General features: G+C 38.8%; 1 protein-coding gene across 1 annotated transcript; it reads right to left on the bottom strand.

The window, feature by feature from the left end:
* Positions 1-10,105: 10,105 nt before the first annotated feature.
* On the bottom strand, positions 10,106-18,433 carry LOC139417113 (uncharacterized). Its single transcript, XM_071166356.1, has 5 exons — positions 18,155-18,433; positions 12,287-12,583; positions 11,904-12,149; positions 11,563-11,708; positions 10,106-10,713 (listed from the first exon to the last, which is right to left on the bottom strand). Exons 1-5 carry the CDS (start codon positions 18,219-18,221, stop codon positions 10,351-10,353), a joined length of 1,119 nt encoding a protein of 372 aa, XP_071022457.1. The 5' UTR covers positions 18,222-18,433; the 3' UTR covers positions 10,106-10,350.
* Between the last annotated feature and the right edge of the window lie 6,565 nt (positions 18,434-24,998).

Here is a 24,998-nt window from a genome sequence, read left to right as displayed (position 1 = left end):
TGGTGTTACACCCATTTCAAGTTTCTCTGATATCTGTTCGATCAAGTAGCTGGTCTTCTGGTAAAGACAATATTCTCATGCTTTTTAATCTCATTCTGTTTTCTTGCTGGACCAATTAATCTTCTAAAGTTTGCAACTTTGTTTCCAAAAGGCACATTTTGTTGTCGTGTTCGTTCCTGCACATGCCTTGTTTGTGCATGTCTGACGCGATAGCCTCTACTTTCATTTCGAGTGCATGTACTTTTTAACAACAGACTGTAGCAATTTGTTTGTTTTGTTGAGAGTATGTTAGCTATGTTTTCCTGGATAGCATTGAACTGTATATTACTCTCATTTATGTCTCCAAGTTGCTCTTTGTCTTTTCCTTTTAGGGAAAAATATTACTTGTCGGATTCGTGTAGTTGCACTGTTTTACAAACTGATTGGTTCGCTGTTGTACAAAATTGATCACTCACACTCTCCCAGTTGCTTGGGGATATGTTGATTTATCAAGATTAGAGGTTTGATTTAAACTTTGTTGTCTGGTCTCTACATATAACCACAGTTTTGTTGGTACAAACAGAGCTAATCAATCCCCATGTGTTCTATCGGTATGTGCATGCTGCTCCAGGCTATGCTGCCAGTAAATGTATTTTGTAATGCCGGTCAGAGCTGTGTAGGTCAGAGGGTTTGGTTCATCAGTGCCACATTCAGTAGTCAAACGTTGGAATGTTGCAGACAGAAATGCCACAATGTACTTATTTTCTACATGAAAGAGAAGCCTGTTTGTTCTACAAATTATATTTCTAACTTAACATTCCTAAATGTTGCGTTCTGCTGATCGCACCCAATGTCTGTGATGGTTTACAAGGTGTTGGCTAGGTCAGGGCCCATCTATAATACTGGAACCTCATCATCCTAACAGATAATATACTAGGAACGGTCTGTTTTTATAAATGTGAAGATTTACAACAGCTCTGTTTTGGTCAACCTCTATCAAACAAAGTCCCTACAAAACTGCACTGAAGGAATTGGAAACATGAAGGTGTATTTCAAAACTAAACAAAACCCCCTACATCTCTGTTAAAGACCCCACTTCCATGAAGGAAACATGCAGGGATTTTGTATTGTTATATTTTTTTATTTAGCAGCTATGAGTCAAAATCAGCCAGGAAATTATTCAGTTCCATTTTATCATATAAGCTGTAGGCCTGAAAATGTAGTTTCAATTTCTGGTTGCAGTTCCTCTCACACCTTAAAAGAGAGCTACACCTCCTCACCCTAACCGTAGATTTAACGACCCATCTAAACTACTCGTTAACCATTTACAGCTGTTGCCAATGTTTAGACATTGTCTCTAATTAAAGCATTTACAAATTGTGTTAGACATGTCCAATATCTCATTCACATCACAAAGTCAGGCATTTAAAGCTGAGCTATCTAGTTTGAGAAATAGATTATGGCCAGTCAAAGATAGTCTTTCATTCCGTAAATGATTTTGTTGTTAATGTTGATTTAAAGAAAGAGGTCATTTAAGCAACTCAACTTCAATAGTGAGGTCTGTCTTGAGATTTTTTAGTAATACATCTCATGTGTTCAACAATCACCAAACAAGTGATATGGTCGGATTACCTCAGAGGAATTTAGCAATTTACTTTCACATTCTAACACTAGCCACATTCATACCTGGTTCTAGCATGTGTCCTTTGTCCTGATCTTGTCCTCATTCTGAATGCACCCACATTTTTAGAGAGTTGTAGATGATTAAATAACGCATTGTGAACGGATTTTCATCTGATTTTATAAATATAATCTGATCAGGAAAAGATCAAAACAAGACACGTAAGTGGCAGGTATAAATGGGGCTACTGATGAACTAGAGATACCCATACTGGAACTAGCTTTAAGATGTGGGATAGCAATACGTTTAAGACAGCTAAAAGAAAGTAGAGCATAGATCTGTGAATACTGTAATCTCAGTATTATCTGGCATTATGATTTAATTTGACACTTCAGCAAAGTGTGTCATCAGGAGGTAAACTTTACACAACACAGAAGTCCCCCATTGAGTCATAAACAGCTTCAAAGAGGACGGAGGAAGTAGTGAGATGAGTAAATGTTACCGTTGTTTAATTCAGTATTTTAGTCACTCGAAGTTGACAGATCAGGGTAAAATACCAGACTTAACCTCTCACATTTCTAAAATGAACATGGTGTAGTTTCTACCTCCTTCTCTTTCTCTTCAGGCTGAGGTTCACAATGTAGTTTCCTTTAAGATAGTTTCCTTTCCTTTAAGACAGTTTCCTTTCCTTTAAGATAGTTTCCTTTCCTTTAAGATAGTTTCCTTTCCTTTAAGACAGTTTCCTTTCCTTTAAGATAGTTTCCTTTCCTTTAAGACAGTTTCCTTTCCTTTAAGACAGTTTCCTTTCCTTTAAGACAGTTTCCTTTCATTTAAGACAGTTTCCTTTCCTTTAAGACAGTTTCCTTTCCTTTAAGACAGTTTCCTTTCCTTTAAGATAGTTTCCATTCCTTTAAGATAGTTTCCTTTCCTTTAAGACAGTTTGCTGTGTGTGAAATCCCAAGAGTGAAATCCCCAAAAGTCCCCCACAAGAATAGTAAAACAAGGACAATTCTCCCTTCTGGGGACATTTCCCACGTCCCCATGAGGACAAAGCCCTCTTAGTCACTATCACTAGCTGGCTACCAGCTGGTACTCAACCCTGCACCTTAGATACTACTGCCCCTACAGTATGTACTGTACAGTACGTAGTCGTTGAACACTGGTCACTTTAATAATGTTGACATACTGTTTTACCCATTTTATATGTATATACTGCATTCTAGTCAAGGCCTATTCTATTTAACTATTGCTGTACATATACTATTCTATCCTACATATTCTACAGATATTTGGATAGACTATGTAGTATACTATCCATAATGTACATCCCATCATATGCATACATATTTATTTATGTAGACATTTACTGGTATTTTTAAATCACTGATGAATGATCTTGAGACTGAATCCCTGACCTGTCAATGTTTTTCATTTGATGTTTTTGATTTTGTTACACTCTTGTGAATTCTATGGCTTTCACCAGATTACTTGTAGTTTTTCATGTTGTTTGCCTATCATTTTTGTAATGACTTTGTGCTGCCTATCTTGGCCAGGACGCTCTTGAAAAATAGATTTTAAATCTCAATGAGCCCTTCCTGGTTAAATCAAATTAAAAAATAATAAAAATGACATTGCTCGTTTTAATATTTCCTAATTCCATGAATTTTACTTTTTAGATTTGCATGTATTGTTTTGTGTTGTTAGATAATACTACACTGTTGGAGCTAGGAACACAAACATTTTGCTACACCCACAATAACATCTGATAAATATGTGCATGCAACCAATAAAATGCGATTTGATTTTTATTTAATTTTAAGCTTAGGGGTTAGATTTAGGGTTAGAATTAGGGTTAGAATTAGGGTTAGAATTAGGGTTAGATTTAGGGTTGCAATTAGGGTTAGAATTAGGGTTAGGTTTAGAGGTTAATGTAGGGCTAAGGTTAGTGTTAAGGTTTGGTTTAGGATTAGGGGTTTGGGAAAATTAGAGTTTGAAAAAAAATCTAGTTTAGATCCCTACAAGGACAGAAAAGCAAGTGTGTGAGTGTGTGTGCACTTATCACAAGTATGTTTTCACAACGATTAGTAAAAGAACTCCAAACAGGTCATCAAAAAGGCAGTTGGTTCAAAACTCTAAAGGCATTTTCACTAAATGCAACAAACAACATCATCCAGTCACTTTTTCACCAAACCTAATTTGTATTTAATCTAGAAATTCAGTTGAAGTCGGGGATTTGAACCAGCAACCTTTTGGTTGCTCCTAACCACTTGGCTTTATGGCATAAACGGCAGCTAAAAGCTGAATTGCTTATACAGTTGAAGTCAGAAGTTTACATACACTTAGTTTGGAGTCATTAAAACTCGTTTTTCAACCACTCCACAAATTTCTTGTTAACAAACTATAGTTTTGGCAAGTCGTTTAGGACATCTACTTTGTGCATGACACAAGTAATTTTTCCAACAATTGTTTACAGACAGATTATTTCACTTATAATTCACTGTATCCCAATTCCAGTGGGTCAGAAGTTTACATACACTAAGTTGACTGTGCTTTAAAACAGCTTGGAAAATTCCAGAAAATGATGTCATGGCTTTAGAAGCTTCTGATAGGCTAATTGACATAATTTGAGTTAATTGGAGATGTACCTGTGGATGTATTTCAAAGCCTACCTTCAAATTCAGTGCCTCTTTGCTTGACATCATGGGAAATCAAAAGAAATCAGCCAACCTCAGAAGAAAAATTGTAGACCTCCACAAGTCTGGTTCATGCTTGGGAGCAATTGCCAAACGCCTGAAGGTACCACGTTCATCTGCACAAACAATAGTACGCAAGTATAAACACCATGGGACCACGCAGCCATCATATTGCTCAGGAAGGAGACACATTCTGTCTCCTAGAGATGAACGTACATCGGTGTGAAAAGTGTAAATAAATCTTAGAACAAAGGACCTTGTGAATATTCTGGATGAAACATGTACAAAAGTATCTATATCCACAGTAAAACGAGTCCTATATCGACATAACCTGAAAGGCCGCTCAGCAAGGAAGAATCCACTGCTCCAAAACCGCCATAAAAAGCCAGACTACGGTTTGAAACTGCACATGGGGACAAAGGTCGTACTTTTTGGAGAAATATTCTCTGGTCTGTTGAAACAAAAATATAACTGTTTGGCCATAATGACCATTGTTATGTTTGGAGAAAAAAGGGTCTTCCAAATGGGTCTTCCAAATGGACAATGACCCCAGGCATACTTCCAAAATTGTGGCAAAATGGCTTAAGGACAACAAAGTAAAGGTATTGGAGTGGCCATCACAAAGCCCTGACCTCAATCCCATAGAAAGTGTATGGGCAGAACTTAAAAAGCGTGTGTGAGCAAGGAAGCTTACAAACCTGACTCAGTTACACCAGCTCTGTCAGGAGGAATGGGCCAAAATTCACCCAACTTATTGTGGGAAGCTTGTGGAAGGCTACCCGAAACGATTGACCCAAGTTAAACAATTTCAAGGCAATGCTACCAAATACTAATTAAGTGCATGTAAACTTCTGACCCCCTGGGAATGTGATGAAAGAAATTAAAGCTGAAATAATCATTCTCTCTACTATTATTCTGACATTTCACATTCTCAAAAGAAAGTGGTGATCCTAACTGACCTAAGACAGGGAATTTTTACTAGGAATAAATGTCAGGAATTGTGGAAAATCTACATTTCAATGTATTTGGCTAAGGTGTATGTAACGGTTGTCGTCTTCCTCTTCTGAGGAGGAGTAGGAAATATCGGACCAATAAGCAGCGTGGTAAGTGTTCGTCATATTTATTACACTGAACACAGGAAACAAGCGAATAAAGAAAAAACGAAACAGTCCCGAATGGTGAAAAACACTGAAATGGAAAATAACCACCCACAAGCAAGAGTGGGAAAACAGGCTACCTAAGTATGGTTCTCAATCAGAGACAACGATTGACAGCTGCCTCTGATTGGGAACCATACCAGGCCAAACACATAGAAATATAAACACAAGAACAAAACATAGAATGCCCACCCCAACTCACGCCCTGACCAATCTAAAATAGAAACATACAAAAGGAACTAAGGTCAGGACATGACAGTGTATGTAAACTTCCAACTTCAACTGTACATGTTAATATAAAGTAATTGCTTTTCACAAACTATCCTCACACCATAAAAGGTTTATTCTAAATAATATCTATACACAATGCCCCATAATGACAAGCCCTTTGCTATGAGACTCGAAATTGCGCTCAGGTGCATCCTGTTTCCATTGATCATCCTTGAGATGTTTCTTCAACTTGATTGGAGTCCACCTGTGGTAAATTCAATCAATTGGACATGATTTGGAAAGGCACACACTTGTCTATATAAGGTCCCACAGTTGATAGTGCATGTCAGAGCAAAAACCAAGCACAAGCACATGTGAGTGAACAAAGCACATGTCAAACCAAGCACATGTCAGAGCAAAAACCAATACATCCGGTCAAGAGAATTATCTGTATATCTCCGAGGCAGGATTGTGTCGAGGCATAGATCTGGGAAAGGGTACCAAAACATTTCTGCAGCACTGAAGGTCTCCAAGAACAGTGGCTTCCATCATTCTTAAAAGGAAGAAGTTTGGAACCACCAGGACTCCGACCAGCCAAAATGAGCAATCGGTGGAGGTCACCCTATGGTCACTCTGACAGAGCTCTAGAGTTCCCTTGTGTAGGTGGGAGAAAGAAGGACAACCATCTCTGCAGCAGCATCAAGCTGTGTGGATGTTTTTCAGTGGCAGGGACTGGGAGACTAGTCAGGATCGAGAGAAAGATGAATGGAAGAAGGTACAAAGTTCCTTGACAAAAACCTGCTCCAGAGCAAACTGAAGCTCAGACTTGGGCGAAGGTTCACCTTTCAGCAGGACAACGACCCTAAGCACATGTAACAGGGTTGATTATGTTTCCACTTACCTCTAAAGAAAGGTGTATTTAATGTTGGTTCAACTCTGATGAAAATAAGGCGTGTGGTGATTGGCCCCGCTTGCAGATAAGGGGAGATCGCGAACGTCAGATCTTCCCTGTATGAAAATGTGATGCAAGGGGTAGGTCACGTTCTGAATACTGTTTTCTATTTTCTATTTTACAATGTGTACAAGGTTCAGTACATTACTGATTTATACATGTGTGGGTATATGGTACCTGTTAGGGATTGAGGGGCTATCTGGGATGTGCTTTGGCAAATGATTGTATGATTGCTCTCTAGCAAACTTCAGACGGGCCTGGACATGTACTGGCTTAAGCAGGGGGACACGTCTGGCACTGCAGGATTTGAGTCCCTGGCAGCGTAGTGTGTTACTGATGGTAGGCTTTGTTACTTTGGTCCCAGCTCTCTGCAGGTCATTCACTAGGTCCCCCCGTGTGGTTCTGGGATTTTTGCTCACCGTTCTTGTGATCATTTTGACCCCACGGGGTGAGATCTTGCGAGCCCCAGATCGAGGGAGATTATCAGTGGTCTTGTATGTCTTCCATTTCCTAATAATTGCTCCCACAGTTGATTTCTTCAAACCAAGCTGCTTACCTATTGCAGATTCAGTCTTCCCAGCCTGGTGCAGGTCTACAATTTTGTTTCTGGTGTCCTTTGACAGCTCTTTGGTCTTGGCCATAGTGGAGTTTGGAGTGTGACTGTTTGAGGTTGTGGACAGGTGTCTTTTATACTGATAACAAGTTCAAACAGGTGCCATTAATACAGGTAACGAGTGGAGGACAGAGGAGCCTCTTAAAGAAGAAGTTACAGGTCTGTGAGAGCCAGAAATCTTGCTTGTTTGTAGGAGACCAAATACTTATTTTCCAACATAATTTGCAAATAAATTCATTCAAAATCCTACAATGTGATTTTCTGGATTTTTTTTCTCATTTTGTCTGTCATAGTTGAAGTGTACCTATGATGAAAATTACAGGCCTCTCTCATCTTTTTAAGTGGGAGAACTTGCACAATTGGTGGCTGACTAAATATTTTTTGGCCCCACTGTACATATAGCTTGGTACTGACACTGACCCTGTATATAGCTTACATATAGCTTGGTACTGACATGGACCCTGTATATAGCTTACATATAGCTTGGTACAGACACGGATCCTGTATATAGCTTACATATAGCTTGGTACTGACATGGACCCTGTATATAGCTTACATATAGCTTGGTACAGACACGGATCCTGTATATAGCTTACATATAGCTTGGTACTCACACGGACCCTGTATATAGCTTGCATATAGCTTGGTACTCACACAGACCCTGTATATAGCTTACACTCTCCTGTATTAATTTCTTATTTTTTCTTTCTTATTTCTCTTGTTTTTGTAAAAAAAAAATTGTTCTACTATTTTGATATTGAATAATGCATTGTTGGGAAGGGCTCGCAAGTTAAGCATTTTACTGTACTTGTGCATGTGAGAAATACATCTTGGGTTATTCTCCCAATTGGGTGTATTTTGAGTAGTGTTACTTGGTAATAAAAAATAAAAATAAAAAAAAGATTTCAGCTAATTTTAACATATCTGTATTTCCTGTCCTATGAAATTCATAGATTAGGGCCTAATGAGTTTATTTCAATTGGCTGATTTCATTCATATGAATTTTAACTGAGTAAAATCTTTGAAATTGTTGCATGTTGCGTTTTATATTTTTGTTCAGTAAACATATGAACCTACATATGTTAAATCACACCTACATGCAGACACACAATCACATTGACTGAAACATAAAGATGCATAGCACACTCACACACGCACACACAGGTACACACAAACCCATGAATGAACACAGGCACGCACACACAAACACGCAGCCACATGACTTTACACATTCATCTCCATGGTGTAAAGTACCATTTTATATCAAGTTAAAGTTATTTTAGTATTATTAACATACATCTCCAATACATATATTCCAATGTAAAAGGAAAAAAGCTAAACTAACACTAAGCAACTGGGTTGGTTTGTAATCCATTTAATTCCGTTCTGGACTAAGAAGCATATTCAAGGACGATTCTCCATTTAACATAGTTTATAGTCTGGGACTAGACTTAATCTATGTCCAGGAAAACTAACCCATAATGTATGATGTGGATGTTAACGCAGAGTACTAGCTATATTTCACTGTATTTGAGGACCACCGCTCTGGAAACCTCTTCTTAAAGCTACGGATCTGGATCACGTTCTGTTTTCACACACACACACATTATTTCTACGTAGCTGCTGTTCACACTCAACCTCCCTTCACGTTTCTCTCTTTACTCACCATCCTCTGAAACATGGAGATGTAGCCTAAGCCTAAGTCTCTGCCTCATTTAAAACGAACAGGTTACAACCTTCTCTGTCTGTTTTAAAGGCAATTGTAGTTGCACCGGTAGGATGCAGTCTCCACACATTGCATTGGAGCAAATAGAATCTGCGTTTTGTGTGATGATGTAGGCTAATCTTTGTAGTTGCTGCCATATCGCAGCCAGAGTTGCTGAAAAATAACACGACTACTTTGACTGCCTGTCTGCAAGACCTGTCAACCATGTCCGTTTTGTACAACATTTAGTTTGTAGGCTACACCCATAGACATAGTCAGAGAAAGCAACATTGTATCTATCCCATTATGGCGTCTGAGAGAGCATCTCCATTTTGAAGTAGTAAAGTTCTTCTTCTACTACTTTTATGAGTTGGTAAACAAAATGAATGTGTTATTTGAAGAGGTATAAACCCTGGTTGGCTTTTTACTGCCACCTGCAGTTATGGAATGTTTGCTCACAAGTATAATTCATTTTCTGATCACTCCTGATGACCTGGATGGAATTATGTGATCCTTCCTTAACCCATAGAAGTCCCACCCAGTTGACTTCTTCAAAATCGTGAAAGCCCTCAACGGCGCTGACCATGCTAAAATTATATTTTGGGCACTAAAGTTCTCTATCTCTCTATGGCTACACGAGCCAAAGGCGATCATCTCCAATCAAGGAGGGGAAGCGGCAGTGGAGCGCTGCGTCAAATCAGGATTTCAGAAAATCCAGAACTGCATCCACTCCGATATGTGAGCTTTTGTCCACAGGACAAACGCTTTTAGTCAGAATTGACTGACATATCTGTAGTTCCTCCACATAACCAGCTGGATGTGACAGATACCTTTTATAGTTATATTTGTAAATATGATTTCTCATCCTATAAAATAATTAGACATTATGTATAAAAAAAAAGAAACATTATTACATACTAGGTTGGTTGTTGCTTGATTAATTTATTCATTGAATGATTGGTTTATGTATTTATTTATTGATTGGTCAATTTGATTGATTGGATGGGTTTCCCATTTTCAATTCAGCTGTTTTGTGTATAAAAGTTATTTTAAAGCATGTATGGTGATACTGTAGTCATCTGCATGTTTTAGTTTTCATTTACAGAAATAAGACAGTATGCAGAACAATCTATCGTTAAAGGGGAAAACTGCAGTTCAAATAATAATAACACGGGTACCCTGCCACCAATTTAATTACAATTTTTACAAACAATGGAGTTAAACAAGCATATGTTGTATTCTGCAGGAATCAATAGTTATATACAATTCATGTAAAAGTACGTAGCAATCGCAGATTGCCACTTTGAATTTGGATGAATTTAGATAGAAACAAACAAATGTTTTTGTCAGAATTCTCTCTCTCCTTCATAATTTCCCCTGTGTTTGCATTCGGTACCTGAGTCTATGGGTTAAATCTTTATCAAAGTAACATCAGTGGGTCTCTGAGAAGGATGGAGGGGTAATATCCTATTGTGCAGTACACCGTGTCTGGTTTCTTTAGATTATTTCCTTTGCCCACTGGGTGGCGCTGTACTGCAGCTTGTATCTGTAGGGTGCTGTAGAATGTCTCTGCCTGTGGGGGGGACTGTGGTTCTATCCTCTCTTCTGGTGAAGTGTACTCCTTGTCCCCTGGATGCCCCTCTTCTCCTTCTGCTGATGCTGGTACTGCTCCTGGTCTGCCTGCAGTAACGTAGATAGATGTCACCTCAGATCCAGGGGTGTTCTGGGGTTCTGGTCTTCCTGGTATAGTGCTCACTGGGTTGTCAACTTCTGGAACAACGGCCTGTTAGGAGATAAGTAATCATAACATGCAAATGTTGAATACATTTCTCAAGAGTCTAAGACGTTGGGAGGTTGGGGAATTGCTTTACGATGGTCATACCATGGGTCATTTAGCTATTTGATTTTATAAATGTTTTGATAAAACATTGAATTTGGCCTTGACACATATTTAACACATTTTTGTTGGAGGCACAAGAATACCTCCATACTTTCATAATTTTTTTAAACCAGTACCGATAATTATTATTTGACCCTGCTGGTCATCTTTGAACATTTGAACATCTTGGCCATGTTCTGTTATAATCTCCACCCGGCACAGCCAGAAGAGGACTGGCCGCCCCTCAAAGCCTGGTTCCTCTTTAGGTTTCTTCCTAGGTTTTGGCCTTTCTAGGGAGTTTTTTTCTGTACAGCACTTTGTGACATCAGCTGATGTAAAAAGGGATTTATAAATACATTTGATTGATTGATACTGGCTACCTTCAAACAGGTCGTAGAGCAAAATGGAGAACAACAAAATCTCCCCTTTCCTCAGTGGGGTCACACTAGTTTGTACCCTAAACCGTTCAGACACTACAAACGTTTTCCTGAGACAACCAATTTTAGGAATGTATTTTGGTTTGACAAACACTGCTGTAGCATGGGCTGCATCTCAATCTACCACATCCGCCTATGGCGCCATTCCACATCTGCTGTTGATTGAGATGCAGCCCATGCAAAAAAAAAACTGATTCTCTAGCTTAACCTGACAGATTTATATGTGGATTTTATTATTATGTTACTTAAATGTATGCACCGGTGCATCAATAGCCTCTACGGTTGTTTAAACATAGATTCATCATAGAGAGGGTACCTTCAGTGGCAGTTTCTCTTTAGGGGATCGCCATCTTCTGGTTGATATGATGCATCCTACACCAACTAAGAATAATCCACCGGTAGCAATGCCCACAATGATGCCAACTAGTGATGCTGCAGCGATCCCCTTCTTCTCACCAATACCTGAGATGTCACACACACACACATAAACACATACACATTTACATGACATACACAAACACACATATACACACAAAAACAGCATGATCCACATTTTGGCTGGAGAAAAATATATCTGGAATGGTGTTAAAACTTTGTTGATTTTTTTATAATGATAGGCGAATGCACAGGAAGTGGAAGGGAGTTCATTAAACCTACATGTGTCCTTCATTCGTTGTGATTTGGTCTCTGCACTGACATGATTGTTGACGATACACTGGATGAATCCATTACCACTGGAAACAGTGATGTTGACCTCAGAGACTGACAGAGAATCCTGGTACAGTGGGCACTGACCTCCATCACAGACAGAAAACATCCAGCCTGAACAATTCACTGTGATGTTACAAAGTCCTGTACTTGAGTTGTAGTATGTCACCTGCATGGCTGGAATGGGAACAGCTTCTACAACAACCAACACAGTTCAGAAATATACATTTTACATGTATGACTGGTGAAGACACTTTAAAGGAGATTAGCTTTTTGAAACAAAGCAGAAACACATAGCAGGCTACCAAAACACATCAAATCACAAAACTCACCCAACACCTTAAGTTTGTGTGAAGACGTTGAATCTGTCCAATCTTTTTTCTTTGCATTTGCAATGTAAATTCCACTGTCTGTGTCTGTCAGATTCTTAATGCACAGAGTGTGGTTCACTGGGTTATAATCCACCTTCTCCTTGTATTTAGGAGAGATCTCTTTATCATCAACTATTACAGTACTATTGACCTTCCAGCTAAATCCTTTAATTTCCTCATGTGGTTTTGCAACAGCCAGACACACGAAACCTCCCTTCAAGCCATACTGGTCCTTTGGAGGGACATCAGCCCAGGTCCCTAAAGAGAGAGGAAGAGGTTCACTGGGCTCTGAGTTTGCACCTGTTTATTCAGATTGGGATAATCTTAATAAGTGTTCATCTAGAAATACATGTTTTTACTGAGTTACAGTTAATTTAAGGAAATCAGTCAATTGAAATACATTTTATTACAGTCAGAAATAGTCCTCAGCACCGGATGTGGAGGACTTGGGCTGCGGTTGTGAGGCCGTTTGGACGTGCAGCCAAATTCTCTAAAATTATATTTGAGGTGGCTTATGGTAGAGAAATGAACATTAAAGTATCTGGCAACAGCTTTGGTGGACATCCCTGCAGTCAGCATGCCAATTGCATGCTCCCTCAAAACGTAAGTCATCTGTGGCATTGTGTTGTGAGACAAAACTGCACATTTTAAAGTCACCTTTTATTACCCCCAGCACAAGGTGCACCTGTGTAATGATCATGCGGTTTAATCAGCTTCTTGATATGCCACACCTGTCAGGTGGATGGATTATGTTGGCAAAGGAGAAATGCTCACTAACAGGGATGTAAACAAATTTGTGCAGAACATTTGAGAGAAATAAGCTTTTTGTTCGCATGGAACATTTCTGGGATCTTTTATTTCAGGACCAACACTTTACATTTTGTAGTTCTATTTTTGATCAGTATAAAAGCTTTCCACAACGCAATTCTCACATTACTTTTAATATGATTGTCTTTTCTTTTCTTTTTCTTACTGTTACTGAATCCAACTACTCTTACTTAATGTCTCATAAGGATCAGTCCCTTTTTTTCAATTTTAGTCTAAAATGACAATCCCAAATCTAACTGCCTGTAGCTCAGGACCTGAAGCAAGGATATGCATATTCTTGATACCATTTGAAAGGAAACACTTAGAAGTTTGTGGAAATGTGAAAATAATGTAGGAGAATATAACATATTAGATCTGGTAGAAGATAATACAAAGAGAAAACAGTATTTCTTTGTATTTCTTTTGTGCCATCATCTTTGCAATGCTTAAAAGGTAGGTACAAAAGGCAGAAAGGCCATTTTAGGTTAAAATTTTAAAAAAGGGGCAGATCCTTATTATTTTATTTTTATTTTGCCTTTATTTAACCAGGTAGGCTAGTTGAGAACAAGTTCTCATTTACAACTGCGACCTGGCCAAGATAAAGCATAGCAGTGTGAACAGACAACACAGAGTTACACATGGAGTAAACAATTAACAAGTCAATAACACTGTAGAAAAAAAAGAGTCTATATACATTGTGTGCAAAAGGCATGAGGAGGTAGGCGAATAATTACAATTTTGCAGATTAACACTGGAGTGATACATGATCAGATGGTCATGTACAGGTAGAGATACTGGTGTGCAAAAGAGCAGAAAAGTAAATAAATATAAACAGTATGGCGATGAGGTAGGTAAATTGGGTGGGCTATTTACCGATAGACTATGTACAGCTGCAGCGATTGGTTAGCTGCTCAGATAGCAGATGTTTGAAGTTGGTGAGGGAGATAAGTCTCCAACTTCAGCGATTTTTGCAATTCGTTCCAGTCACAGGCAGCAGAGAACTGTAACGAAAGGCGGCCAAATGAGGTGTTAGCTTTAGGGATGATCGGTGAGAGACACCTGCTGGAGCGCGTGCCAGGGGTGGGTGTTGCCATCGTGACCAGTAAACTTAGATAAGGCGGAGCTTTACCTAGCATGGACTTGTAGATGACCTTCGTAACAAAACAAATGGCACTGTGATAAACTGCATCCAGTTTGCTGAGTAGAGTGTTGGAAGCTATTTTGTAGATGACATCGCCGAAGTCGAGGAATGGTAGGATAGTCAGTTTTACTAGGGTAAGTTTGGCGGCGTGAGTGAAGGAGGCTTTGTTGCGGAATAGAAAGCCTTCTCTAAATTTGATTTTAGATTGGAGATGTTTGATATGAGTCTGGAAGGAGAGTTTACAGTCTAGCCAGACACCTAGGTACTTATAGATGTCCACATATTCTAGGTCGGAACCATCCAGGGTGGTGATGCTAGTCGGGCGTGCGGGTGCAGGCAGCGAACAGTTGAAAAGCATGCATTTGGTTTTACTAGCGTTTAAGAGCAGTTGGAGGCCACAGAAGGAGTGTTGTATGGCATTGAAGCTCGTTTGGAGGTTAGATAGCACAGTGTCCAAGGAAGGGCCGGAAGTATACAGAATGTTGTCGTCTGCGTAGAGGTGGATCAGGGAATCGCCCGCAGCAAGAGCAACATCATTGATATATACAGAGAAAAGAGTCGGCCGAGAATTGTACCCTGTGGCACCCCCATAGAGACTGCCAGAGGACCTGACAACATGCCCTCCGATTTGACACACTGAACTCTGTCTGCAAAGTAGTTGGTGAACCAGGCAAGGCAGTCATTAGAAAAACCGAGGCTACTGAGTCTGCCGATAAGAATATGGTGATTGACAGAGTTGAAAGCCTTGGCCAGGTCGATGAAGACGGCTGCACAGTACTGTCTTTTATCGATGGCGGTTATGATATCTTTTAGTACCTTGAGAGTGGCTGAGTTGCACCCGTGACCGGCTCGGAAACCAGATTGCACAGTGGAGAAGGTACGGTGGGATTCGAGATGGTCAGTGACCTGTTTGTTGACTTGGCTTTCGAAGACCTTAGATAGGCAGGGCAGGATGGATATAGGTCTGTAACAGTTTGGGTCCATGGACTTTACAGTGTCCCAGAACTTTTGGGAGTTAGAGCTACAGGATGCAAATTTCTGCCTGAAAAAGCTGGCCTTTGCTTTCTTGACTGAATGCGTGTATTGGTTCCTGACTTCCCTGAACAGTTGCATATCGCGGGGACTATTCGATGCTATTGCAGATCCTTAAGAGATACTAAGTAAGAGCGGATCCTTAAGAACTCAATGTCAATAGTGAGATCTGTCATGAGATTATAGAATACATGAGATGTATACTAAACAATCATAAAATGAATGTTATGGTTGGATTACCTCAGAGGAGCTGGTGAAACATTCTAACACTTACACACCAAGTATACACATACTTGAACTATCTTTAAGATGTAGGATAGCAATACATATAAGAGAGCAATACGACAGCAGAGGACAGATTTGAAATCAAGCAATGATTATGAGGTTAACTTCCAGACTGTAAAGCTTTAATTTCAATGTATTTTCATCCACATCGTGTGAACCATTTAGAAATAACAACACTTTTTTTTGTGCATAGTCCCCCTATTTTAGGAGACCAAAAGTATTCAGACAAATTCACGTATGTGTATTAAAAAAGTACAAAGTTAATTGGTCCCATATTCATAGCATGCAATGACTACAACAAGTGTGTAACTCTACAAATCTGTTGGATGCATTTGCTATTCGTTTTGGTTGTGTTTCAGATTATTTTGTGCAAAACAGAAATTTATGGTATATAATGTATTGTGTTATTTTGGGGTCACTTTTATTGCAAATAAGAATACAATACGTTTCTAAACACGTCTACATTAATGAAGATGCTGCAATGATTATGGATAATCCTGAATGAATCGTGAATAATGATGAGTGAGAAATTTACAGACACACAAAAAGCTTACCCCCAGCTATTGAAAGGTTAAATTGTCTTGGGGGTATTTATTTAACTAGGCAAGTTAGTTAAGAACAAATTATTTATTTACAATGACAGCCTAGGAACTACATTGTTCAGGAGCAGAACGACTGATTTTTACCTTGTCAGCTCAGGGATTTGATCTAGCACTCTTTCGGTTGCTGGCCCAACGCTCTAACCACTAGGCTACCTGCTGCCCACAGTTCACTTATAACTATTCGCAATTCAACTTCCATGTAGTTCACATAATCTGTTGTAAACAAACCAGTTTAAAGTCTATAGGTTTACCAAACAGTTAAGTGATTATTAAATAAGTCTATCCTTTAAATCAACATTAACAACAAACTCAATGAGAGAATTAAATACTATCTTTGCCTCTCTTTAAAAGGTGTAAGACCATTCTCAAGAGCCAGGATCAAATTCTCAAGATGGCTAGCTTAGCTTCAAATGTCTGTCAAGAGATTAGTCTTGTGTAATTCTGACTTTGTGATGAGAATGCCATTTTAGAGGCACATTTTCAAAATCCTTACCGCTGAAGAGACGCTTTATAGCGCAATGGAAATGTCAAGGTTTCATCAGACCAGAGAATATTGTTTCTAATGGTCTGAGAGTCATTTAGCTACTTTTTGGCAAACTCCAACCGGGCTCTCATGTGCCTTTTACTGAGGAGTGGCTTCCATCTGGCCACTCTACCATAAAGGCCTGATTGGTGGAGTACTGCTAAGATGGTTGTCCTTCCAGAAGATTCTCCAATCTTCACATAGGAACTCTGGAGCTCTGTCAGAGTGACCATCGGGTTCTTGGTCACCTCCCCGACCAAGCCCTTCTCCCCCTATTGCTCAGTTTGGCTTGGCGACCCGCTCTAGGAAGAGTCTTGGTGGTTCCAAACTTCTTCCATTTCAGAAGGATGGACGCCACTGTGTTCTTGGGGACCTTCAATGCTGCAGATATGTTTTGGTACCCTTCCCCAGATCAGTGCCTCAACACACTCCTGTCTCGGAGGTATATAGACAATTCCTTCAACCTCATGGCTTGGTTTTTACTCTGACATGCACTGTCAACTGTGGGACCTTATATAGACAGGTGTGTGGTTTTCCAAAGCATGTCAAATCAATTGAATTTACCACAGGTGAACTCCAATCAAGTTGTAGAAACATCTCAAGGATGATCAATGGAAACAGGATGCACCTGAGTTCAATTTCGAGTCTCATAGCAAAGGGTCTGAAAACACATGTACATTAGGTATTTATGTTTTTTATAATAAGGCTGTAATGTAACAACATTTGGAAAAAGTCAAGGGGTCTGAATACTTTCCCAATGCACTGTATGTACACACATGGGAAATGGGGATTATTACATGGCAGTCTACAACCATATACTGTATTATAAATTGTTATTAATAAGATGCAGAAGGTTTGATTGGCCTGCAGGGGTAAGTTTACAATCATATATTGTTAAACTTTAGAAAGAAATAACTCTGTCATGAAGTAAGAAATAAAATATCTGTACTTGTCCTTGTCTTATTATTTACCTATTTTTTTTGTTGTTGTAAGTGACAACTTATAAACAATAATTGGATACAATCCAGTATCGCCTTAAATTAAACGAATCACATGCATCTAGCACAGGATCATAAGATCTTGCTGTCTGGAAGCACTACAAGAGCTGCTGACCCAACCACACCAATGACACTCGCATCAAATATATGTGAATGTGTTTCATTAAAAAAATACAGCATCAATATACGATATCACACACCACGAGAAAACGAACAAGAAGTTAGAGAAAGCTAACGGTATTCCTAACTTTATCATGCAAGTATCACTTTAACACACAATCACTGATGACTAGTCATACTACAGTACATTCAACACACCATGTAAAAACCAACAAAGAAGTTAATTGTTTAACTGTATTCCTAACATTATCATGCAAGCAAGCACATTTAATAGATACAAAACATGAGCAGGAGAAAGTAAATAATCCATACAAAACGTACCATAGTGGAGGATAGAGAGTAGGAGTATTCCCTGTTTGGAGAAGCAGGAGAGGGGACCACCAGACATCTCTGTTAGGAGTTGTAAGTCTGTTTTCTCTATGACTGACAAGTAGCTTGCTAGACTCACCAAAACACACAGAGAAGAGAGATTAGAGAAGATATTTATTTTGATGAGACAGGTAGCTAGTAGAAGGGGCCTTTGTCGTGTTAGTTGAAGGGGGGCTTTGTATGTTAGCTGAAAAGGAAGTCACACTCTATAGTCATTCTCTGAAAATCCCCTTTCACTCAGCTTGAGAGTTAGACCAAGAGGAGTGGGTGTGTTGTCGTGGTAATTTCCTGTATTACTAAACATTGAGAGAGCAAACCACACACAAGTCAGTGTTATATTATAAAGTCCATCTTTAATTATATGAGCTTCACCATGGCCCTGTTTGACTCTCAGATCAATTCAGTGTCTATAAATGAATTATCTGAGAGTGTTTACAAAATGGCAACTGAGATCTTTTATAGCAAAGATCCACCCCCTAGTCAACATGACAAACCACAGATAATAGGAACTTCACAAAGTGCCTTTTACTTGAAAGAGGAGTATCCCATAGCCAGATAGCATTAGCTATAAATTATCGTTCCGTTTGGTCTCCTAAACTAAGTTCTTATCTCGTTCTTGGTACAACATAATACCAAACCATTACCTCATCCAATGGCATATATCAATTGTCAATTCTAGATACTCCCATCTCAAATACACCTCCACCTGGACAAGATCAGAAATGACAGTGAGCCTCTTAGGTCATATACTAGGTCAAGATAAGGGCAACAGAGGGGACATACAATAGTTCCAGACACTGCCATACTCTTCCCCCAAATGGGAAAAGTAGGGAGTGACTAGCACACAGACATTGTGGAGCCAAGAGATAATTGATTCCCTCTCAAACATCCCTTCATGTGGTTTAAAAGATACATTCACATATGAAGACAAGCCTGACATCTTCCCTCTCTGGGGCCCAATGGACTTTTCCCACATAAGCATACTTATGAAAATTGATAAAACATCTTATTTATCAATGCTACCTAACTAATTCTGATTCAGCCACGACAGTGTTTGAGGTCTGTTACTGTGCTGATCAGGCTGATGGTATCAGAACTGTGTGTGTGTGAATTTTCATGTAGGTGTTGCATGCCTGCAGAAGAGTTTGCATGAGTTATCTTCGATGCTCATTGCTCAGTGTGGCTGAGGTACATGAAAAACCCGCCCACTTGTGCGTTTTCAGGAGGAAATGGGTCCTAACTTACTGACAAAGTCCCCCTTATTTTTAATACATTTGCAAACATTCTAAAAACCTAATTTTATTAATGAGGAAATTAATGAGGAAAAAAATATATTTAATCCATTTCAGAATAAGGCTGTAATTTAACAACGTGGAAAAAGGAATACCTTCCAAATCCACTGTATATATTTAGGCTATTAGAACAAGGCATATGCCATCATTGTAGGCCTTCTGCCTCTGCCCAGATGAATACTAGGCTTTGATGGCAATAGCTGTTAGAGCTCACTTTGCTGTGTATGAGCCCTGGTTAGAGCCCCTGTTGCAGCTTTAACTTTCTTCAGTTACTATGGTGGCAGCATTGGATCCACGTCCAGCTCACGTCTAGTTATGTGGTCTAGTGGTGGGAAGCATTATTTTGTTCCACTTTGAGTTGGGTGTAATTCCATTGATACTTCTAGTGAACAATGGATAAGCAACAATGAGCATGACAGACAGACTTAGTCACTCCAGCTGTGATCAAAGTTGCCTGAAGCTGAATGGAAAGTGCTAAGCGCTGACCAGTTATTCAGTAGAAAATCCTCTGTGACTGTCTCATTTAAATAAGTTGACTTACCAGTGTTGACCCAAAACAAACACATTCTACACATTTACAAACTACCTGTTTAAAGTGTTATTACAACCATGTTGTTAGCTTGTTACTGAAGCTTATATATCTAATAACCCGACAATATCCACATCATATGGATAGACAAATGATGGAAGTGTGTTATGAAGCAACAAACAAAAAAACTATCCTTTTTTTGGATGCAAACCAGAATTATGAGTCACTGTTGATCCATCCTGTTCTGATTTGATGTGATGGATTTAGGATTTTCTATGAAAGAAATGGTGTAACATACATGAAAAAGTGGAGACTTGTACTCAATGCATTTAAGAAAATTGTGTAATGTAAGCTCCACGGAATATGAAATGCGTTATGAAGAAAATCGCGTAGGCCGAATGTTGACTACAAAAGAAGGGCCTTCCTTACTACAAGTGCACCAGAATCCCAAAGTTAAGTGAAAACAACCATAGAAAACAGTATTGGCATTAATAAAATAAAAAATAACGCAAGGATACTATTATATTACAATTATATCGGTGTGTTAACACGTTTGTTTTTGTGGGACACAAAAAAAAGCAGTGTAGAACACCATTTCCCATCATGCATTGATCTAATAACTTTCAAAAGACTGTTCCGAAGTTTGCCCCCCAAACAAAAGTTTTTTCCTACGAATGAAGTTGCACGAAAATATGTGTCTTTTTCTACGAATTACAATACCACACAAAAACCTGACAAATACAGTTTTTTTTACTCCAATCTGGCAACCCTCATAAAATATTACGCGAAAACAAGCATAGAAAACAGTATTGATATTAATAATGAAACATTTAAAAACATAAGTCTACTATTATAAGTATTTTGGTGACAACCTGGTTGATTAACAATATTGGGTTGTTAACACATTTGTTTTTTAATATAAATTAATATGGGACACAAAAAAAGGCAGTGTAGAACATAATTTTCCAAAATGCATTGCTCCCAAAACTTTCGAAAGACTGTTCCGAAGATTGTCCCACAAAAAAATGTATTTTTCTATGAATCAAGTCGCACAAAATTTATTTTCACACGAATTGCGCCACACAAAAATGCACAAAAACACATCTGCTGAAATACTTTTAGTACATATTTGCACTAATTTAGTGTGCGATTGTGTTGGATATAAACACAGACACAGAAATCCCCTAACAGGAACAGTGGCCTTACCAACCATGAAGGGACACTGTCATTAATCACGGTGACCTCGTCTGTAGGATGATGAGGCTATTAGCAAGACCTGGTCAGGTAATTTATACATGGAATGTAACACAGTAATAATATTGATACTATTTCCATGTAGATACCACACCCAATCTTATGAGTCTGACCTTGCGTTTGTTGGTTCCACTTCTCTGGGCATCGTTATTTACTTAACAAATGAGGAATGTTCAAAATGTGCACTTATAAATCATAACAATTTCAATCAAAATACAGCTGTAGACAGAAGTCAAAGATCAAACATACAACTGATGTCTCTCCTGAGTTCTGCAAAATAGGAAAAGTCCAAGTTGCTTTTAATATGCTTGCAGTCAACCCCTAGTGATGTAACTGCCTACGTCAAAACATTCTACACATGAAACCAAGACCATGCATATACAGTTTTACAAACTTGCAGGAGAGAACAATAGTTCGTGTTTTCTAAGGACTCAGCAATAATCTTCCATTCTCCTAGTTGCTTTATAGTGGTATGTCTGACTAGTATTTTATCTCTTTCACTCCCCTGCAGGGTTCTGTGTCTATGAATCTCTTTTAGCCTTGAGGCGCTTTCTCACCCTGTTTTGACTGCAATAACTCACATCTCTCAGACTGGTTCTTAAAAGACGCAAAGACTATAAATGAACTGGGGAACAATATTAAACCTTATAATGAATATGTATATTGCTAATCTGTAGTCCAGGACCCTAGAAATGTAGTAAGGGAGGGGTCAAATAGCCCTTCCCCATCTATTAATACAACATAAGCATAATCAATTATTATAATACATCAAACATTTGGTGCAGCCCCTATCATGACCCCAAGTTGACCCCATCATGTTCTTGGAAGACCCCTTTGCAATCATAGGCGTGCATGTCCACATTTCAAAATTAAAAAACACAAGGCATTTGTGTGTGATGGTTTTTAGAACAACAGTAGTTTAATGTTAAAGTATAGTGTAAGGTCCTTTAATTGCCATGATGGCACCACTATAGCAGCCATGGATGATCGCGCCCATAATTTTTTATTTGTTTTATTTTTACATATAATCATATTTAGTTGTTTTTTAACGGTCCAATGTCACTGATTTTATCTTAATACCAAATAATTTATGGGTAACAATTAAGTACCTTATAGTTTCTTAGCAAAGAGTGATTTCCCAAGCAACAATGTTGCTAGGACTGACTGTTAGTCGTCTGAGTGGGGAGGGTGAAACTAAATTGGTGATGTCACCAGGTAGGCCATAACGTCATACCACCAAAACAGGCTCAAATATCAGGCAGTCCTTTCAAACATCTAACACTAAAAGGGTATTATCATTTTCACAATTTCACAGTATTAGTCCAACCTCATAGGGTGGATATACAGTAATAACACGTACTGTATATATAAATATTACAGGAAATCACGTTTTCGAGTGCGCTGGGCCTTCAAGTAATTTCGTATTGCAATTTTTCTATCAGCTTTTTGTTTTTTGATTGCTTTTTCAGAATCCGTGAATAATAATTTAATTTTAAGTTCGACTGTGCCAGTTTTTTGGCTTACTAGCTAGCTTGGAGACTTTTGAGTTGTATGGATTAGAAAGCCACAACACTGGTTTGGAGAGAAGCAGAAGAAGTGAGAGGACTGCATGAGGAGATGGCTGGGACTAGTGGATAAGCTACTCTGACTGCTAATGTTATTCTTCTAGTGCCTTTATGGCAGCAAAATAGCATCACCCAAGTGGGAGTTACATAGAGTTAGTGGAGAGGAGTGGCTAGTCAGCTAAGCTAACTAACACCAGCCCAGACCACGGAGGACATGAGGGGACAGCATGGTGCCCTGCTGAGGCTACAGACACTGACTGTCTTTCTATTCTGACCGGCTCCCTCCTCTGCTCATAGAATCATTAGACAATCAAATCTGCTTCCCTGATCATTCATCATCTCTTCCAGTTCCATTACTCTCACAATTTATAGATGTGTTGATGTTTTTTGTTTGTACTTCTATAAGCAACTCAGTTTTTAGCTGCTATTTATTGCAATAAAATATATAAATGAATCTAGGGCAACAGCTAGCCTCGTGGTTAGGAGCAACCAAAATGTTGCTGGTTTGAATCCCCAAACTGAATAAGTGAAGAAATGTGTCTGTACCTCAAGGCATGTAACCCTAATTGCTCGTGTAAATCCCTCAGGATAAGAGCATCTGCTAAATTACTCAAATTTAAAAAGCAACAAACACTTTAAATAGGTACAGCATACTTTGATATCAGAGCATTAGTTCCATAAGTTTAATACAGGTGTAGGATCTTAATTTGATCACACTGTATTAAAGAGGATTCTAGAATTTTAGACTTGATTTTCCCTAACTACCAATGTATCAAGCCCTACAAAAATGTCCATTATACACATTATACATTACACACACAATAGTTCAGATTTCCTTTTGCTGCAGGATTACTTTCCTTCTGTGATCAAATTGGTCAAATTAAGATCCTACACATGTACAACTGTCAATAGCATATGGCTATTAGTCTTACAGGGGGCTGTGTGTGGCTTCACCTTAGAATAGACTGAATCTACTTCTGGTGGGGTTGTTGTTTCTGTAGTCGGATAAACATCAGCATAATATAGTAGTCATATCCAGAATAATATCCATGTCACGTTCGTCGTATTGATGAGACCAAGGTGATATGAATACATACTTCTTTTAATAAAGAAAGAACAAAACGACCGTGACGCTATATAAACCGATTGCTGACAGGCAATTACACAGAGACAATAACCCACAAAACCAAAATGGAAAATGGCAACCTAAATAGGATCCCAATCAGAGACAACGATAAACAGCTGTCTGATTGGGAACCAATTCAGGCCACCATAGACCTATAAACCTAGACTAACAAACACCCCTAGATATACAAAAACCCTAGACAGGAAAAAAACACCTAGACAATATACAAATAAACCAACCACCCTCGTCACACCCTGCCCTAACCAAAATAATAAAGAAATCAAAAGATAACTACGGTCAGGGTATGACATTACCCCCCCACCCCCCCAAAAGGTGCGGATGCCTTTTATAGTTAAGAAAACAGTGCATGCTTAGTGGTGGGCTATGTTAAAAGATGGGAGAAGTGACATGCCTCAATGATAAGAACTCGCAGGAGGATGGTTAACTGGCGCTGCCTAGCAACCATCAAGGGGTTTACAGAAAGTAGTCATACCCCTTCACTTATTCCACATTTTGCTGTGTTATCTTCAAAATGGATTTGATTTATTTTTTCTCACCCATCTACACCCATCTCACCCATCTACAGTACCCCATAATGACAAAGTGAAAATATGTTTTTCGAAATGTTTACACAGTTAATGAAAAAGAAGTACAGAAATATCTCATTTACATAAATATTCGCACCCTTGAGGCAATTTTTTTTTTTGAATTACGTTTTACTTTCTAGGTAAATACCTAATAGTTTCCACACCTGGATTATGCACCTGGATTGTTGTTAGACAACCATTTGAAGGTCTTGCCATAGATTTCTAAGTAGATTTATGTAAAAACTGTTACTCGGCCACTCAGGAACATTCACTGTCTTCTTGGTAAGCAACTTAAGTGTAGATTAGCATTGTATTTTAGGTTATTGTCCTACTGAAAGGTGAATTAATCTCTGGAAAGCAGACTGAACCAGGTTTTCCTCTAGGATTTAGCCTGTGCTTAGCGCCATTCCGTTTCTTTTTTATCCTGAAAAACTCCCAGTCAT

Source organism: Oncorhynchus clarkii, chromosome 9 (genome assembly GCF_045791955.1).
Source record: "Oncorhynchus clarkii lewisi isolate Uvic-CL-2024 chromosome 9, UVic_Ocla_1.0, whole genome shotgun sequence".
Classification (NCBI taxonomy): Eukaryota; Metazoa; Chordata; class Actinopteri; order Salmoniformes; family Salmonidae; genus Oncorhynchus; species Oncorhynchus clarkii.
This window is presented reverse-complemented; position numbering and strand designations above follow the sequence as displayed.